At 43.7% G+C, this 20,869-nt stretch overlaps 1 protein-coding gene across 1 annotated transcript in view; it reads right to left on the reverse strand.

Moving 5' to 3' along the window:
• Ublcp1 (Ubiquitin-like domain-containing C-terminal domain phosphatase 1) overlaps window positions 1–19,853 on the reverse strand; it is a 30,191-nt gene extending 10,338 nt beyond the window's left edge. The window contains exons 1-6 of the mRNA XM_084591505.1: window positions 19,594–19,853; window positions 18,706–19,005; window positions 14,480–14,578; window positions 9,337–9,473; window positions 4,706–4,819; window positions 4,475–4,605 (exon numbers count right to left, since the gene is read on the reverse strand). Of these exons, the coding sequence (XP_084447631.1) occupies window positions 4,475–4,605; window positions 4,706–4,819; window positions 9,337–9,473; window positions 14,480–14,578; window positions 18,706–19,005; window positions 19,594–19,750 (938 nt within the window). The 5' untranslated portion in view covers window positions 19,751–19,853. The remainder of the gene's footprint in view (window positions 1–4,474; window positions 4,606–4,705; window positions 4,820–9,336; window positions 9,474–14,479; window positions 14,579–18,705; window positions 19,006–19,593) is intronic.
• Between the last annotated feature and the right edge of the window lie 1,016 nt (window positions 19,854–20,869).

Here is a 20,869-nt window from a genome sequence, read left to right on the forward strand (position 1 = left end):
GCCCGCTTCAAACTGTAAGCTCAAAAGTGGTACACTGTCTCTTAGTGTGAAGCATCGTGTCAATCATTAGTCTTTGTAGGTTGTGTTAGTTTTTGTTAATTCTGTTTGCGTGTTAGCGTTTGTGTGTATGTGTATTAAATGTGCGTCCGTGTGAGTACAGCTGGCGTCTAGTTCATGCTTTCGGCCTGAGCGTTCTCCGGAGATCCATGACAGCTACCCGATCTCATGGCCAGCCCTCTAGGATCCATTGCTTCACCTGTGACAGCTCTGGATCACGCCAGGTGAATGTTGCCACTTCCATTGCGCTCACAGGAGGGTACTCGACAGCTTCCAGCAGGAGTATGTCACCTGACCCCTTTGTCTCTTGCTGGGTTAGGGTCCCCGGTAACCTGCTTAGGTAGTCTGCATTTCCATGATCCTTGGTTTTCCTGTACTCAAGCACATAATCGTAGGCTGACAGCATTAGCGTCCACCGTAACATGCGAAGAGAAATGACCTCCGGAATTTGCTTTTGCCGCTGAAAAATTCCTAGCAGGGGCTTGTGATCTGTGAGAATAAGAAACTTCCGCCCATAAAGGTATTGGTGGAAATGTCGAACTCTCAAAAACCACGGCAAGAGCCTCACGGTCAATTTAAGCATAATTTCGCTCCGCCTTAGATACTGTTCTTGACGCATAAGCCACAGGCTGCTCATTTCATTTGCTGTCGTGATGAGCCAAAACTGCTCCCACACCCACAGGTGATGCATTGCATGACAACACTAACGGGAATCTGTCTTAAAATGCACCAGCAACGAGTTAGATGCTAACAACTTCTTCAGACTTTCAAACGCTTCCATATGCTCTGCACCCGAGTTCCATGCTACATTGTTATCCAACAAACGATACAGCTTTTCTGCCACCTCTGTCCTGCCCTTCAAAAAACGATTATAGAAATTGGTCATACCCAAAAAGGGTTGCAGTTCCTTTTTTTTTGGATATGTGATAGACTGTGTAATCACGCGCTGCATCATCGGTGTGTTTCAAGAGATCATGCGCCAGGTTTTGCGTCTGTGTTTGTTATCACCAGATGGTGTTCGTCGTAGCTATTCAGCTATTTAACAATGGAGATGACGCATGTGCTGTATGTGGAAACTCCAGTGAAACAATTGACCATATTATACTCGAATGTAATGGTATCCATCCGGAAGTTGCTACAGGCGCAATCACTGTTCCTGAAGCTCTGGGGTTTAGAGATAACAGTGGCCGGGTGAATAAACCGGCGGTGGAAACTAGCAAAAAACGACTGGAAGATTGGTGGCTTAAAAGCAGAGAAGTGCCATAATGTTAGTAACGTAGGAACAAAATTTAATGAATAGAATGATGGTTTAGTTAACCATTCTAAATCAATTATTAAGATATAGGGAGAAAAATGAGCATGATAGCTACTGCTACCACCCCGTTTCAAAGGGGACGCTCCTATATTCCATCCATCCATCCCAGCAGCATTCTTCCAATAAAACACTTGTTGATTCCGTGCAGCTCAACACGGCGTTCGTTCATTACAAATTCGAACTACACTACTTGGTCCAGCGAAGCTCAATAGAGATCTGTGTACAAAAAAGCCCATTAATTCGAACACGAGTTGGTTCCGCAATGGATAATTCGAACTACGCACCGCCGCGTATGGGCGGCTTAGCGCACAGCACGTGGCAAAAAAAAAAAATCTCGGCAAAAGAGCGCCGCAGTTAGAGGCTGCGTGCGTACAAAACGGGGACAGAAGATGAAACCAGATAGAACCATGGAAGAGTGGGTAAAGCCTAAATGGCGCCGTTAGCAGCTGCGGTTACTTGCTCTCTTTTCCACGCAACCTCCGAAACTTGCAAACACTCCTTCATTCGGAAATACAGATAAGCACTGTCGGCGCGGCCCCAGCAAACGCCCATGAAAGGCTAGGACTTCAGATGGGCGCTGCGGGTTACGCGGGATTTTTTTTTTCTATGCGAGAGTTGTCCATTCTTCCATTTATCGGTCGTAAAAGAGCACGCGGTCTGCTGCGGTCATGACACTAGTTTTTAGCATCGTTTGCTTCAAAAGGCACTTGCTGCTATCGCATGTTACAATGATTGAGTGGCAGTAGACAGCGCCCGCCCCAATCGCCTATGGCATGATAAAGCGAACATACTGAAAACGAGGCTTGCGCAACCGGACAAGCGCTGGCACTCTGCCAAGTTCGCTTCCCCCCTTGCTAGAGCCAACGTCAAAAGGTAAACACATCGCTATGTTCTTGCTGCGCAGCATCTTGGCGAACTACCAAGGAATGTGTTGTGGACCGCGACGGCGCGAAATGGAGGGACGCACCAACAGCTGACGCCTTTTTTTTTTTCTTCAAATTCTTAGGTAAAAATCGCGGGTGGGTGGGTGAGTTCTTATGCAAGTGGGTTCTTTATGCGAGTAAATACAGTAAATTTACCGTAATGCAGATGGTTCTTGTCAGTTTTTTCGAGGGCATTCAATAATTCCAACATCGGATAATTCAAACTTTTTTCCCGATCCCGTGAAGTTCGAATTAACGAGCACCAAAGCACTCAGTGGTGCCCTCATCAATTACAGTGTTTCTACAAGTACATGTAGCATATTTGGTACACGTTTTGGTTGCTGCTAGCACATAATGCACCACGATTGGCCACCACTTCTATTTAAGACCCTTCTGCAACACGCTGAGCAAACCATTTCCAGGCATGCAAAATAAACATAGCAAATAGATTGCTACGCATGGTATGGCTTTGGTAACCGCAGGCTTTTGCTCGTTTCAAACAACAGTGCATTAGAAGGCCTAAAGTGAATATTTGCTATATAACCACTTCTGACCATAACGAGCACACAAAATACAATAAATGAGATCCTGAAAGCAGTGTTTTCTCAGGATGTGAGCATATGCCTATCTGAAAGGTGTATCACACAATCCTCATGAAGGACGCAAATTATTTTCTGTGCAACTTTGTAATGTTCCTTGCAAAAATTGGAAAATTTTCTCCTTCTGAGTAATAATTTACAACTCAAGGGGGTAGTGACAAAACTAGCGCTTAAGCCCAAGATGGGTACACCCAGCAGCGTGAAATGATAATTTACAGTATACAGAATAGAGAATGCCATCACTTGTGCAGAAACTACAAACCAACTTGAGCTGCTGCACTTGCCAAATAAAAAAAAAAAAGTACCGATGCAACAAAAACTATGAACTCTACAGTCGACGACCGATTTTTCGGACTCTCAACGGACCACGAAAATGTCCGAAAAATCGGGCAGTCCGAAAAAACAAATGTGCACCAAGAAAGCTCAATTTATTTCCTATTATTCACTTTGAGGCTGGAAAAAGTCATGAATGCTTTTCTGCACCACGCTCCGCTTCCATGCGAACAGGTCCACCTCAATTTCGCTTGCATCAGCTCAGCTTGCGTCGACTGCGCTGCTGCAGGTGAGTGATCATCGTCCTCGCTCTGACTCCACAAGCACTTGGCAAATAATTCCTGTATCTATGAGCCAAGAGCACAGTTCCAACTGGTGGTCCACGTCTGTGAACTTTGAAAACGAGACGGCCGATGGAATTTCGACACCAGCAGTGCGAAGGTCGTGAATGAACTGCTCACTGCCTGACAACTGCTCGACGACGCTCTCCTCGTCCAAGGCAGCCGACTCGTCATTCAGCCCAAATCCCGCGTCGCGGAAGCAATTGCGCAGCGTTGTGGGTGCTACAGACTTCCACGCATCGGCGAGGGTACTAAGTGCTCCAAGCAAATCTACAGAGTAGGTTTTCCCACTGTCGAGGCACACCACAACCACCAAACACTGAATCACAACACCGACTCCGTTGAGTGCCTTCTCGCTGTCGCGTTGCACGAAAAAAAACAACAAAATCTTGTAAAATCCGGAAACAGAACTGAAGCAGATTCAATAAAATGCGAGCCACAGTAGCGACAGAACGTAGTTCTCGCATCAGCATGACCACGGCTAGGCCTACACGGCAAACACACAGAGGAACAGGCAGTAGAAGCGATCACGCTAAAAGAAAAAAAAAAAAAAAGCACTCCGGCAGCGACATTGTCCCGGAAACGGAAGCTGCTAGGCAAATATTATAGCCTCGATCCAGCGTGTTTAGCTAAGGAGCGGCACGCAAGGCCGGCGCCAGTTTCGAGGCTGTCGAAGGAAAAAGCAAAAAAACAAGATGGCGGCGACACCGCTCAAAATGTGTGACAGTTGGCCCGGCTGACGCTTGGAATGTCCGAAAAATCGAATATCCCTCCTTAGAGTGTCCGAAATTTTGAGCAGCGTAATACATTGACTTTATAAGGTATGTCCTGGGGCCGGGAAAAAGTCAGAATAATCAAGCATGTCCGAAAAATTGGGCGTCCGAAAAATCGGTCGTCGACTGTACTAGCACTGCTAACTGCAAACACACTGTCGAAAGGTGAGATAAGGCAAGAAATTAAGCTCACGTTTCCCAGTTGCGATGATTCAGCTCCATGAAGTCGCTAACCGAGCAGGCAATATCTTTCAAGTAGCGAGCCAAGCGCAACAGCTCACGGTCCGTGTTTCGATGACGATGCGCATTGCGGAATGGCCTCACCTGGCAAATACAAGCAATTTGTGACAAGTCTGCACAAAAAACAGTCATGGGAGCGTGCCAGCAGGACAGTCTTCTCACAACAGAACATGCACTAGCTCACCCTCAGGCCAGATTGTGGATTCATGAGGAAGTTCCTTCGAATGTCATCAATCATTATTGTGTTGCCAGAATGGTATGCCGGAACTAGGCCCCATATCAATGCCAGTGGCTTGACCTGAAAGCAAGCCAATAAATGAGCAAGGGTCACATTTGGCAATGTTGGTCTTTAGCACAGAATGCGTGACCCCAGTGAAAAACACAAAAATAAAAAAAAGTTCGCACACCAAAATTTGACAAAATGATGAACAAAGGTAGCAAAGTAGTCTTACTGGGGCAACGTAACTAGACAATGCCCAGTGTCATCTACCTAATGCTCCCTGCATTCTTTTTTTTTTCACTGCACTCTCAGTGAAAAAATTTATTTCCAGATGGCAACAGAATATGTGAGAAATCTGCCACTGCATGGATCTTTTAGGTTATGTACAAAGATCAGTCATGGGCAGTATTGAAGATACATATATCTTCGATACTATCTTTAGATACATTTTGTGTATCGGTATTAGGTATCGTGTGCAGAAAATGAAAGTATCGGAGAATCTGTATCGAAAATACATTTTTAAAGTATCGTGTATTTTGAAGATACACGATACTAAAGAAAACTTCAAATAATGAAACCGCTGTGAGACTCGGTTTTTTAGCGATCGCTCAGACCGTAGTACAGGCTCCGAGACAGTTCAGCTTGTAGTACCGTCTGAGTTCCCTACAAATGCCCCAGCCCCTCATAGTCAAGCACATTTTCAGATTCCCTTTCTTTAAAACTGAAGGAGGTAATGGTAAGTAGGTGCTCACGAGACACTTTACTTTTGAGCACCGAGTGCGTACCACGAAGCCGCTAAGCCTTTAACAGACACACAGAGAGATATGTACAAAGTGGAAACGCAAGGCGAATACGCAGTAGGAATCATGCACACTGATGTACATCTAGCCGGTCTTCCCACCCTTTGCCATCCGCCCCCCTGTCCGTCTCTGCAGCGTTTGATTCTCGTCAAGTAGTGCCCTCGTAGTGCTGTCAGACGCAGTAACATATGCACAACCCTTCCCAAAACCCCTGGGCTCCGCGTGCCAGCTCTGCTTGGCAGAAAGAACACAAGCTCCTAAGGCCTCAGTCCACCACGATGCAGTCGGCTAACCATGTTCTTGTAGTTAAGGAGTTTGACGGAAAACAAATCCATTCTCTGTAACTGCACTGGGAACAGGCTTCTGACTTTCTTTCTGGAAAAATTATTACATCCAAAATTTTCTGAAATGCACGACATGAAAGCAATGAATGAAATTTTTCAGCAAAGTTCAAATAACAAATTTTGCGTTGTCAAACATTTTTTTTTGTCTGAAAAACATGGCAGCAAACCTTGAATAAAACAAGATATATCTATTTAAAAAAAGAAACTAATTTTTGAAATATGCGAACAGATTGACACATATTGGCTACCATTCTGTTAAAAAAAGACACTTCTATCTTTAACCGCACTTCTCCAGCGACGCTAGTGAACCTATAGTTTTGTAACTACCTCCAGGATGCTTGGCATCTTCATCTAATACAACGCTGCGATGTGCTCGTGTGCATATGTAGAGAGGCTCTTCTCATTTGAGTCTCTTTTAAAAGCAGAGCTTCAAAAGTTTGTCATCGCACTAATGGCTGTATAACTGCTCAGTTCTCCAAACGCACGCAGGTTGCACCTTTGCATTTGTATGTATAGCCAAGTGCTCGCAGGTCGGTTCGTATGAAGAGCATTAGTTCAAGGAATTCGCTAGGTTGCTTGCGGAAGCAGTCACTTATCTGTAACCATGGCTTCAATTCAATGTGAAGTTCTGACGACAAGGACAGCTGCCCAAACAATAACTCCGTGCTGGCATATTTGTTTAAGCCCTTTCAGAAACGCTATGCTATAGGAATGCTCTAAAGTTTCCAGGAAGCACAGTAAAATTTCCTAATGCTGCTAGTCGTATTACTACCTTTATTATGTTAAGATTTCAGTTATGTATCGAAGTATCGACGATAAAGTACAGAGTATCTGTATCGAAACTCGATTTTGATCCTGTATCGGCATCGAAAATACAATTTTTCAGGGTATCGAGTATCGGTATCGAAGATACTTTTTCGAAGTATCTTGTCCAGCCCTCACAAAGATCAGCCAAAAAGTGCTGATACAGCATGTACCATGGAAAGATACAAAGTAAAGTAAACAAAAGAAAGGTACAGTGAACACCCACCAGTAAGCAAATTTCAGTAAAGTAAACAAAAGAAAGGTACAGTGAACACCCACCAGTAAGCAAATTTCAGTTTATGAAAATTATGGATAAATGCAATTACGTATGGTTACGTGATTGGTCCTCGTGTATATAGTAAAATTTTTCTATTAATTTAAACACAGCTTACTTGATGCCCTCATTTGAATGGCACAGAAACTAAACACTTACAATCTGCCCGGTATTGATAGTCTCACAACTGCGAACAAATTCTTCACAGCCAATACTACAGTGCAGTCTACTTATAACGATATTGAGAAAACCTGAAAATCCGATTGTTATAACCGATTATCGTTATATCTAGACCGGCAAAAAAAAAAAAGAGAGAAAAGCACACCTACATATTTTTCCATGCATGTAGGCTTGCCTACTTACTAGCGATGCGGGCTGAACAATGCTAATCATCGTAAAGAGCACTAAAGACTTTATTACAGTATACATCAACAGCCATAAATTAACTTAAGCATACTTAAACAAGTCGGAAATTTGCGTTCACTTGAGCAGCAGCTGAAGCTTGACAATCACTGTGAGCATCTCTTCAAGTAGCGAGTACGCTGGCGGCAGTCCTTTTTGCGTGCAAGAAACCGATTAGCGACTGAGTGTGAATCTCCATATTTTTCCAAGAGGATTCCAACTTTGAAACCCTGCCAAAAATCCGATGAATCTGCCGTTTTATATCTTGAGCTATCACGCCGCCCGTCAATGTGGTCGCCGCCATCTTCCACAGACGCAGAATCGGCGATGGCGATGACAATATGGCTGCAGCACCCTTTGTGCGGCTGCGATTGCAATGATGATAGTGCTCATTTCCTTCCGTTTTCGCCGCATATGTCAAGTTTCCCCGTCATTGTTTTCTTAATATTTTATCTTTTATTGAATATTCAGTCAAATTTTCGTGGTAAACACCCACCGGGCGGCAATAAAGCTATTGTTGTATCCGATGTACCGCCGATAATCGATCGTTATATCTGGTCGATTTTTACATAGGGGCAATGGCAAAAATGATAAATCTCAAGAATTTCATCGTTATAAGCAATATATCGCTTTATCTGGTATCGTTATAAGTGGACTGCACTGTATAGTCACGACAAATACAGTAGTAATCAGTAGGCCTCCCGATCATTTTCATTGCCCCAGTTGATCTGGGTCAAGCCTACATGCAATCAGCCTTTTGGCATGATGGAGAGCGTCAAGGAACCATTGCACAATGCATCCTCACCTGAAAAAAAGTTCTCCAAGTTGGGTATCAAAAAAAAATTCCCAGGTTTTACTTAGCTTTTTTTTTTTTTTTGCTTCCCTGCATTCTTTAAAATACCAAACTTTGTGACTTTCTTCCACAATCCCTGAGGACTAAGGGAAAGCAGTGTGTGGTAGTAAGGATGCAAGCTACAAACTTTCGTTAATGGTAAGATTTTCTGAAAATATTTTGTGCAAACTGGGTTTTGCTCTAAACATTGCCCAATCAGTTATTTGCAGCTTCCAATGCTGTGTTTTTGCTGGAATGACTGCAGGTGAGGATAAGCTGATAAAAACTAGCAGGTGATAGCTTCCATATAGACTTTCTAAAATGTCCAATGTAACATCACTAAAAATAGGTGGTGAAATAAAAGACAAATCTGAACTGTTCATTTTTCCAGAGAACAGAAAGGCATTATAAGAAAATATAAAATCCCTTCAAATTTTGTCTCTAATATCAGTATTTTTTTTTTCACTCCCCTCCCCCCAAAATAAGAATGTGCATCAAAAACTACCGCATATAGTTCTGGTAGTTGATTTTAAAAGGCCCACCAACTCTTTCAGGGTTATCGTCAGGTGGATGTTGTTCAAGATATATGGAGCACACCATAATGGTCTTCTATTTAAGCAGAGTGGCTGCTACAGCGTCTGATCTAGTTTTAGTTTGAGCTTAAGAGCTGCGATACCACTTTGCCCCATGAGTGCTACCCTTCCTGAGGGCCTGCTTGTCTGCTATCAGTAAAGGCAAAAGACTTTTTTTTGTACATTCACGCTTTGGGAGCCTAGGTTTGTTTCCTTTATGAGGAGAGCTACAGGGGAGACTGACACCTAGATATATTTTATATAACTTATTGAGAATCGCCTTGCAATTCCAATATATTAGGAATGCCCTCCTTTTTTGTGTGTACTAAGTGCACTAAGAAACAACAACTAAGCTGGTGTTTCAGAATCAAAGGAGCTCTGCAGCTTCTGCAATGACGCACAGCTAGGAGTGGGTGCTCTGTAGTGTTGCACAACACATCATTAACACATGTCTCCTGTGGGGCTACTGAAAAGATCTATTAGTGGCTGCAGAAAGCACTGTGAAAATGGCTGAAGCAGAAATTAAAGAAATGTGTGAAAATAAGAAGACTGCAGCGACGCACTCACATCAACTAAGCCATATTTCGATGTATGCAAACTGATCATGGCTCCAGAGTCCAGCTGGAATGCAATTTTGTATTTTGGATGACGAGTCACCCCAAGTTCATAAAGCTTGGCATCAATCCACTTCATGTTAGTTGCCGCTGAAAAAGTAATGACAAAGCCTTTGAAATTGATGCCTCAGCAGCATAAGCACATAACAATTAGAAGGAGACTGACTGGCAAAAGCAGGCAAGTGTACACATATTGTAAGAATAGTGGCAAGACCTTAAAAGATAAATAGATTGGAACTTCTCCTGCGACTATTTAATTTTAGCTATCCACTGAACTATGGTTGCACTGCCAAAAACGCCTACATAACTGCGCTCACTGTGGCAGTGGCAGACAATGTGTCACATTTTAGCATTTATCAAAGCAATGTGTGGGCTTCTTCCCAATGTAAACGCATTCACTGGGCTTTAAGATTCAACCATTTTTGCTGCCAAGGTGCTGTGCAACTCGTTCATAAAGTTGGCATGAACCATTTTGCTAGCTATGTTGTGCATATGGGTAAAAAAACAGGCTGAACACATAACGCTATATTAAAATCATGAGACGAATTAAATGCAGCACCCAAATAACAAGTTAAACTTTTATAGGCCAGGTAAAGTAGTGTAGACAATGCACTGAAAACATAGTGGCACATAACTGAAAGCAAGCCTCATCTACAAACTGCCACTTGCCCCATTCACCTGCAAGCAGCAGCAAGCCAACAAGCTAGAAACATCAGATAAAGCATAAGGCCAAGCAATGCCAAGGTTGAATATGATTGCCCTGCACCACGTTGGAACACCAAAAGACACCAGCGCCGCTGCCGCATACTACTCTTCAGCGGAAGTCTGTTCTGTCGGGAAAATCCGCGATCCCACGCGAGTTTCACCTCAGCGTTAGCGCGGAATGCGATGCCGGTACCGAGTTTGTGATTGTGAACATGAAAGTGTTAAGCAATTTTATCGTGCATACGAAGCGCGGAACCTGCGGTGAGATCGCGAAGACGTGAGCGGTCAACCGCTGGAGTGTCACAACGGACCTCAGCTGTAGCTCAGCTCGCCAACCGCTTTCGCGCAGCGCTGCCAGCGCGATTATTCCTGCTTTTTATAGCGTACTACTCTCACGTAGTGCTTCCGCATATTTTATTGACTACTCAACTCGCGTGCGTACTGGTTCTTCTGTTGTGGCAGCTCAGCCATGCGCTAACGTCAAAGTAATATATCGCACCTCGCCTTGCGACACGGCCGCGATGAAGGCCGCGCACTCAGCACACACACACAAAAAAAAAGATCTCGATGAATGACATACTTGCTGTGTGCCAACTTCAAATGAAAATGCACTGCAGAATATATCATTTCATTTTCCCTGACTTGCCAAAATTTTTGATGGTTTCCCTGACATTTCCTCGATTTTTCCCGGTGCATGAAATTTCCCTGACAATTCCCGGTTGCTAGACACTCTGCTTTCTGACTATTCAGGTCTCACTTATATATGGACCATCGCGTTTAGCGTTGATTGCGACCTGTTCACAGACTGCAATCTCGTGATGGAACGGGCAGACAGCATCGACGCATAGTTGTACTCGCATGTCTCTTCTTTTTTGCAAAGGTATGTGCAACGGCTTCCGTGCTAAAGACCAAAAAACTTATTAGCAGCATACGCAGATGATCCTTTGCGAAAGAGCAGATGATTAAGAAGAGCCCACTGTTGTGTCGCAGCTAGGTTGTGATGGCTTTGAGAGAACCTTTTCAGCACTGCACGTGCCTGATATGTTTGTGGAACCCCTGTGGGAACATTAGATAAGGAGTGTACTGCTCAGCTCAATATGGGCGCATTCAGGTATGGAGTGCACGGAGCGAGATTCTCTTCGATGCGTCCAAGCGAGCAATCATCGAAGTTGTTCATATATGGCCTCGTGATTTCGCACCTATTGCTGTCTCGTTATTTTATATAGTCATGTCTTGTTTGAGGATGCAAATTAAATTAGAAATGAAAACGACGAGGCTCTTGTAAGAAACACATTTCAGAACATGGTTTTCTCATAAAGGTATGGGTGCGGCGAAGCTGCAGCTTGACTTTCCACATACGTCAGCCATCAATTCACTAAACTTATATTGTGAGCGTACGATAAAAGAGTAAAGTTCTCTATGTCTGCTAAATATCCCATGACTCAAGCAGCATTCTGCACGTGTTTGACTTGGTCTCCAGTGCAATAGCTCCGTCAATGCCTCGAATGCATCGCAGAGCTCGGCAACCACGCTTCGCTTACTGTCAATATGTCTGGTGGCAGCTGTGTACTGCTTCACCCTTTCTATAAAATTTTCTCTTTCCCGACGGTATGATGCCTGGCACTCAAAGCAGGATTTAATACACCTCGCCTTGGGCCCTTTTTTCACAACAATGAGTTGGGGGGGGGGGGGGGGGGGGGTAGTGAGCTAGTGCATTGTTCTCTGCCCTTCCTGCCCAGGAATATGCGTGCCGAGGTTTCGTTACGGGCCATGTAGTTTTTGCTAATAATGACACACACTACTTTTCAAATTGCCTTACTCTATACCAAAGCAAGTTTTCATGCCAAACCTACGCTCCCCACAACGGAAGTGCTGCATCGTTTGTGGGCGCATCTGGTACGGATACATGCGGTGAAAAACCGGATGGTCATTCGAATGGAAATGGCATGCATAATGACTTTCACGAAGCCGCAGAGAGCTGCAATCAGCATGCAGCACAACGATGAAGCCACATCGGCAGCTTCCCCAGTCCTCAAAATGCCATCACGCGACATCTTGGCCAATCACAGGCGGCGGCGCGACCCACTGTGAGCCCTGTCGCGCGGTCTGTGCATTTCTGTTTTTTTTTTTTCTGCCTAATTGCAACCTGAGATTAGAGTTCACAGCATAAAAACTGTAGGTTTCTGCTGAAAGCCCGATATTTGCAAAACGTGCCGCAATGTCCCTTTAACCACAGAAAACAGAAAAGCTGACAGTGTCACGGTGGTCCATTGTATATTGTTCTAACTAGTATTGTTATAAGTGGATTTGACTATTATTTCGTGCAGCAGCATTCATTGCTTTGCTTCCATTCACGAAGTCCAATGATGAGAGATAAATATCATGGGCTTACTTGTATAATAGCTATATGCTGTCCTATCTGATCGCATTGTCTCAAAAGGGCAGTGGAAGCATGCTACAGTGAAACCTCGTTATAACGAACAGTTAAAAAATCGGAAAATAGTTCGCTCTATCTATAATTCGTAATATGTATAAAATTTCATAGAAAATACATGCAAGAGCAGCAAAATTCAATCGGAGAAGGCACAGCAACTCGGAGGGTGCCTACTTGGGTCACGTCCATTTATTTACGCGCAATGAACTGCGTTACCACAGCCTGCTTTTTTGTGATCGTGTTCCGCATCACGCCCTGTTCCACAGTTTGCAAACACTCAACAAGGGCAAACCCACTGCTCTGAATAGCACTGCAGTGGCGGCGCAGTAAATCCAATGCAGCAAGCGCTTGTGAAGTTGGAATGTTCTCATCGTCTGCAGGGTCAGCCTGAGCTTCGTCTGTGCGGGATGTTCAGAAACTTCCACAGCGATTTCAGCGTCCGTCAGTACAGCCATGGTTGCTGCGATGTCGTCGTCGCCTACAAAGTCCACTACAGTCATTGTTGCGGGCATGTCACCAACAAAACGCGAAAAATCTTTCCAGGCCTCATCAAGCTTGCGGAGCTCTGCTTCTGCTTCGTCGGGATCATCCCCATTGTCACTTGATGCAAGGGCCTCTGCTGGAACAAAACCTGCGTGCCGAAAGCAGTTGGCAATCGTTTCGCCTTTGACGCTGTCCAATGCTGCTCCCAGCAAGTCGATCTTCCAAGTTCTGCTTCATATGAAGCTTCACAAAAAGAGTGTCAATCAGTCTCCTCTTGTAAACTGCCTTGAAGGCCCCGATTTTATCTCGAGCTTGGTCGTGAACGTCAGTGCTGCTCTTTTTTTCACGTTCACCGCCATCACAGCACTACGTCCACCCGCGCAACACACTCCACACGACGACCGACACAGCCTCCATCGAACGCTACAATGGCCACGCCGCAACACCACTGCTAACACTAAAATGCGAAAGACTCAAAAACCAAAAAGCAAAAGCAACATTCGATCGCGCCGCTGCCGCCGCTGCTGAAGCGGCGCTGTCAGCGATTGTGAGATGCGATTTCTCATAGCCTCCGAGATCACCTCCACGCGCGTGTTTGAGCGCGTGGAGGTGATCTCGGAGGCCATGGATTTCTTTTGCTGTCAACTCTCAATGCCATCGTGGTATCTGTGGCGCTGTCAGCGCCTGCGAGGTAGTTCTGAACATTTGCTGCGCCGCACAACACACTTGTAGTGCAACGCAGCCTGCCTCCTGCTATTAAAGTGAGGTAGTGCATGACGTCGCGAAGTTCGTAATATCCGTTTTATGCCAAACCGCGTTCGCTATGCGAAATGAAAAATACATGTTTGACAAAATTATTTTGGAGGAGTTCGATATATTCAATAATTCGTTATATGCGTGTCCGTTATATCGAGGTTTGACTGTATCTCACACATAGCTCTGTGTGAGGTTGTAGAATGCAAATGACCACTTTAGTGCCTTGTTGCCTAAACAACTGGTATCGCAATGAATTTTAATAACCTCATTACTGTCTGGTCACATATTAAACAAGATTTAAACAGTGAGGTGATTCAGAAAATTAAAGGAAAAGCATATTACTGAAAAAAACCCCATCAAATACGAAAAGCCTGAGAGATATATACGACATGCAGAAGCACACTTATATGTGTCTCTGCATGACCACATAATTTAGCACTGTTTTTCCAATCAGGTACAATGCACAATCTAGCTTACCATAGTTCTATTTAAAATGTAACCTTCACAACACTGTCGGATGAAAATAACAAAAGTATCTCCGAACTGCAAGCAATAATGTGTAAACTGTACTGCCAGCAGAAGCCAAAGAATACAGTTGACATAGCAGTATTTTCTTTTAACGGGTGCTGTACTTGCAGTAACAGAATGTTTCAACACACATAGAATACACAACTTACCACACAATACTCGTATAAGTGATAATGGCAAGAAAACTTACACCAAAAGGCAATGTCATAGTCCTCATAAGCTGATTCTAGGAACTCGTGAAGGAAAGGCCTCATAAGCTCCATCATTGACTGAGCAGTAGTTCGGTGATCTGCAAATAGGGAAACCAAACTTTTAAGAGCCCACAGAAATGGCATAGCAAAATGAACATGTGAGATTGTTCACAAAAGCAATAGGATAAGGACACCTTATAGAATTCTTGTAGAGAACTGATAGAGACAGCATGGCTTCCGTCGAAAACATTCCACGGTAACACAACTAATAGAAACTGTCCATGATCTCGCAGCAGCATTAGATAGGGGTAGTCAAGTAGACATAATATTTCTAGATTTTGAGAAAGCGTTTGATCGCGTTTGCCATCAAAAACTGCTTTTAAAATTGAAACCTATCCTTAAAAATGATTCATTGCTCTCATGGCTAGCGGCATATCTTTCATTCCGGCGTCAGACTGGATCCATTGACGGAATCAGTTCGAATTCCGTGCCTGTTGAGTCCGGCGTTCCTCAGGGTTCCGTCCTTGGACCATTACTTTTTTTGCTTTTTATAAATGACATTGCTTCCGACATATCTATTAAAATACGCCTGTTCGCCGATGATTGTATACTTTATCACGAGATTTACAGCCAGAATGATCAGGTACTGTTAAATACGTCCTTGAGTAAAATTCAGGTCTGGTGCAAAACTTGGCAAATGTGCATAAACTACAAAAAAACAGTAGCTATGACTGTGACGCGAAAAGTCAATCCGCTGAAGTTCTGCTACAACATCGATAACAACACGTTATCTCGGGTAAATAATTACAAATATCTAGGAGTTATAATCACGTCAGATTTAAAATGGAATGACCACATAACGTACACTGTAAATAAAACTATGAGGCAACTTGGATATTTGAGGAGAACCCTTGCTAAATCCCCAGCAGGAATCAGACTTCTTGCCTACAAATCTTTCATTAGACCGGTTTTAGAATATGCGGCAGTTGTTTGGGATCCGCACACAAAGATCAATGTCACCAAACTTGAAAATGTCCAGCGTAAATGTGTCAGGTTCATATACAATTGTTATAGCTGGAAAACATCCCCAACAGCACTTTTACAAACAGCTAATTTAGAAACCCTGCAGGCAAGACGATGCCAAGAAAGATTAAAAATTTTTATTTGATCTACCACAACCAGCTTGGCATAGATGGAAATGCATACTTTCATTCAGTTACCCAACGACAAACCCATTCTTTTCATTCTAAGAAAGTGAGCGATTTTTCGTGCAGAACAAATGTGTTCAAAGCCACATTTTTTCCTAAAACTATCCGTACTTGGAACGACCTGCCTGCAAATGTGGTTGAGTGTTCGACGTTGTCTTCTTTTCAGAGTGCATTCCATGATAGATAGCGGTGTTTCACATTGTCATATCATGGTGTTTACACTTCGCTTTTTTCGTGCTTTTTGCTCTGTACCAGTGATATGCCTTTTTTTTTCGTTGTCGTCATTCGCAAGACTGAATGTACTATGTATTCTCGTGAATTGTATTCTTCTGTACCCCCCACTCCTGCCTAAAGCCTGACATTCAGGCTGGCAGTATGCAATAAATAAATAAATAAATAAATAAATAAATAAATAAATAAATAAATATTGCCTTACCCAGCAACTCATTACAGTGGACTGATGAACTCTGTTAAGCCATATTTATTATGATAACCTGAACAATTTGGGGACCTTTGTTTAGGTTCCCATAAGTGCGATGCAAAAAACAACACATTAAGATGACCTCAACTTATGCACATTAGTCACTACAAATTACAGCACTGCCACACTGATCAGCATTCCACATCAACAAGCAGCCAATAGATTTCTTCCCTGTGCAGGGCAAGGAAAGAGAATGTAGCACAGTGTAATGGCAAATTATGGCTGGTTGCACATGTGAAAGTAAAGCTACAATGGGTTTTTCAGAAATATGTGGTCTGTAAGCATTGTCAGCAAGCATTGGGCTTCACCCACATGAAAAAGAGCAGTTTTTGTAGGAACGGTGAACCCAACAATGGAACGGTTGATGAAGCTCTCATATGCAGTATTTCTGATGATAATCTTCACAGTGCTCAATAAACTGTTCATTGAAAACTTCCCTTCACTATTGGTGCCTTTAGGCTCTTGTACAGCCCATTACTTCAGCCATTTCTGTTGATATGAACAGATTCACTTCAACCATGCTGATCTTGAGGGAAGTCCATTTAAATGCAGCTACAGTTGGCCAGAAATGTGCTCCCAAATGAAGGCAACAAGTAGGGTTGGAATCGGACATTTTCCTACGTCAAATATATTGGGATCACAAAACTTACCTGCAACACAGTCTAAAGCAACATAACAGCAATGCAACATGTCATATAACAAAGCTGTCACTGCATTCCTGAACTGCACGTCATCTAGTACTATTGCTACATATGCTCTCCAGAACTAGCCTGATATGCAACCTACTCACAAGTTCCAACATAAGCAAGCTGTACAACAAACCTTCTAAGTGAAACATGCTTTTAGGCTACCTTTATCTGTAGCAATAGCCTTGCATCCAGTTAGTGCAACCAACAGTGTGCAAAACATAACTACGTTGCACTGCAAAAATTTGAAATGTTTTGATGCAATGAACACAATGAGTCCATAACAGCGCTCTAGGCCAAACTGATCTGTGGGAATGATTTTTTGAGCACAGACACCTGAAGGAGAGGAAGAGCAAGATTTTGTATTCAACGCCATTAATTATTTTTCTCCTAAGGGCTGCTTGCCCCCTTTCATCAAGGCTGCTGTTTAACCTTGATCCTCTCGGCACTGCCAGTATGCTGGAAGCTGTAAAAAAAAAAAATAGAAAAAGCAAACAAGGAGCAGCACACGCAATACACCTACTGTAAAATACCGAGCATCTGCCCATAGCCGAATAAGCGCCCCACACACCCCCACCTTTTTTTTAGATTTCACATTTTCTCAAAGGACTGAGCAAGTGACTACGCGAATGTGTCATATGATTCACAAACACAGCAAAGACACACCAAACGTTCAATGTTCGCTATCTCTGCGACAACACTAAGTGCCTATAGATCGATATCTCTGTGAAGCTTATCGCGGAGATATTGGTCCTTCTAGGGATGCGGCATCACCACTTGCCTAGGTAGCAGCGAGGACGCAGCACTCCATCAATGCCTAGTGGGAGTGGGACCACCATCCGTGGCCGAGGATTGCGGTACCTTTGCCGACGAATGCATAGACCTCTTGTTTTATTCAGACTAGGAGCAGTCGTTCGACAAATTCAGAGACGAAGATTAGCCGTGCTTTAATCACCTGCTTTTCACGTCTTCTAATAAATTCTTTGAATTTTGTCTGGTATTTCTGTGCTTACATGGTACCGAGCCCCCGCCCCGATAGCCCGCATCTTGAATTTTATTATCAGTCATGTGGCCAAGTAAGGGCGCAATCCACCATGTGCCTGTTCAGAAATTAAGTGCCTGGACCTAGCAAATGCCCATCTCGAAAAATTTATCAATTATTAACTAATTTCAGGTGGGCACTAGCTTGGTATTTTACAGAAATTTTCCAGCCGAATGACACCATACTGCATCTTTACGACTTTTTAGTTTTGCGATATGGGCATGAAAAAGCTTGCCTCTTCTCTTGGTTGGTGAAGCCAGCCAACAGTGGCATACTGAGGACTTCTGGTTTGGTTTATGAGGTTTAACATACCAAAGTGATTCAGACTATAAGAGATACTGTAGTGGAAAGCTCTGGGTAATTCAGGCCACCTGTGGTTTCTCTTAATGTGCAGTCCCAAAGTACTAATAGTGTGAATAAAGGTGCTAATAAGTGCTTAAATGCTCTGCAGCCTGCCGAAATTTACATGCACCTGCTTTCTATTATGGAACATTTTAGTAAATCATGCTTGCAATGACTTCCACTTTTCGAAAGCTCCAGAGAAGAGGGGAAACAACAATGATGATACTCACTATATAACAGCATAGGTTCTGAGAAGGTGCCTTTCATGGCACTAAACTTCTTTTCACCACAGCCACACCTGCAATTCTGTTGTCCAATATATGGGACAAATTTTGCATTACTCCACTGAACCCCTATAAAAATGGTACAGGTGGCCTGACAAGCCATTGCAGTGTGTATGAGATGAACACACTACATTAAAAAGGCAGTTTAAGCAGAACCACCACAAGACACTATTTGTACTTGCCAAAGATAGTATAGTCAATGTCAAGCACAAGCAGCCGTTTTCCTGGCCTGGGTTCGTTCAGCCACTTGATCCTGTAGGTTTTGATTCGCTTGCCAATTTTGTTCAAAAACTCCTCGCGGTTTTCGATAGGCACCTCCTTGTCATCTTCGTCATCATCCAAGTCATTGATCACATCTGGGATGTCCTCCGGCGGAGTGGACGCATCCTGAATACTCTTTTCCAGGCTACCGACCATCATGATCTTTGCGTTAGGCTCGAGCTTGAGATCCGAAAGACGCAAACCTTCTGTCACTGGTTTGCCTGAAAAAGAGCCACGGATGAACTGCACGAGCGAGCGAAGTGACTCACGCCAGTCGGCAATCATCAACGTTACCCTCAGTCACAACTTGACCAAATTATCGCCTACTACATAGAATATAATCTACACCGCACACTTGAAATATGTATAGTAGCATGACATGTTGAACAATAGAAAGCTATTGTTCGAAGTACGAACGCGTCGCACAATGAACAGATGCAAACAGTTCAGGAACGCTCGAAATTTGTTGTCACAGAAATAACAGCTCGCACGCTGATGCACGGAGTCGTGAAGATTACCGCGTGTATGCTTTAAAATTATTTTCGCAGTTATCAAATTGACCACGCACTTACGAAACGTCAGGCTGCATGGCGTTTAGTTCACTAACAAGCGCCAAATGAACCGAGCGCACAACGCGCGATGAGCAGCCGCAACGCGACGGACAACTTAAAAATTTGATGCCGTCACAAAAATAACCTATCACACGACGACAACTCTTAGCAACGATTGCAGAAATGTCATGCATGCACTAAAAAACATTTCTCGTCGTCAAATGAAGAAACGAAAGAAACGCTTTTAGAACTTCGTACCTTTACATTTGATGCCAACAAGCTTCTGTCGCTCAGGGAGTACGCCGGTTTTCTCGAAAATCGCGTGTTTCAAGTCCATCACGCAAGCATGCAAAGGCAGGTCGGGAATTGAATATTCTTTGCCAGCCCATTTAACTGTCAGATTCACAGTCGACATCGTACAGTGGTATTACCGCCCGATCACCAGACCTGAGCTTGCCGCTGTACTGGCTGTACCCGCTTAATAACAAATAGGTGGCAAGGGATTTCGGATTTCGGGTAGCTGTAGGTGGCGCAAGCAAAGAGGTGATGATGAAAAAGCATAGGCAAGCCAGGCGAGCAGAGCGTAGTTGGCGCTTATAAAAATTTTTTTTTTAGATTGAGGAATCTAAAAACGTTGCTCGCAATTTCCTTATCGTCATCATTATTATGGGGAATAAATACCTACTTCATTTGCAATAGAATTTTTTTTTTTTCGATAATAATTGCTTCTCAGGAAACAAAAGGCACTCTGTGGACGGGCACTTCGAGTGTTTGTATTAGCAGTATTAGTAGTCTATGCTTCGACCGGCCGCACAGTTGGAAGAAGGAAAGATCGTGGGGAATTTTCAGTGTCACAAATCCTTTGTGTGTGGTGTCATGCCTCTTTTTTTCTTTTTTTTTTTCTCAGTTTGATTTTCTGTGAAGTTTTATAGTTTCGAGCGGTGAATGATGGCTTTGATTTAAGAATGGCTTGGGACTGGGCTAGTTAATTGGAACATCTTCTAATAAAGACTGCGCTGCTAAGTAGAACACGGACAAAGGAATTGGACTTAATGCATGATCGTTCAGACCATGTACGTTATGAAAAATTTTGAGGACACTTTGTAAAGGTATGATATGAAAAAGAGTTTCGGCGCCCGTCTGCGGCTCCCTGCTTCCAGATCCTTGCTCGCGTACATGCGGTTGCCACTAGCCCGCTAGCTTAATCACTTATTCCTTAAATTGTACCATATTATCTCACTCATACTCTTCCCTTTTGCCGGCCTTCGCCAAAGGCGGCCCCGCCGGGGTGGTGCAGTGGTAAGACGACCGAGTATACTGTCCGGAGTTCCCGGGTTCGAACCCGATCACGGCGGCTGCGTTTCGATGGAGGCGAAACGAAGTGGCGTTCGTGTGCTGTGCGATATGTCAGCGCACGTTAAAGATCCCCAGGTGGTCGAAATTACTCCGTAGCCCTCCACTACGGCTCCCCTTTCTCCCCTTCCACCTTTACTCCCACTTTCATTCCTTTCCTTACGGTGCGGTTCAGGCGTCC

The sequence above is a fragment of the Amblyomma maculatum genome, chromosome 1 (genome assembly GCF_055883805.1).
Source record: "Amblyomma maculatum isolate TAMU_Amacu chromosome 1, ASM5588380v1, whole genome shotgun sequence".
In the NCBI taxonomy this organism is placed as follows: Eukaryota; Metazoa; Arthropoda; class Arachnida; order Ixodida; family Ixodidae; genus Amblyomma; species Amblyomma maculatum.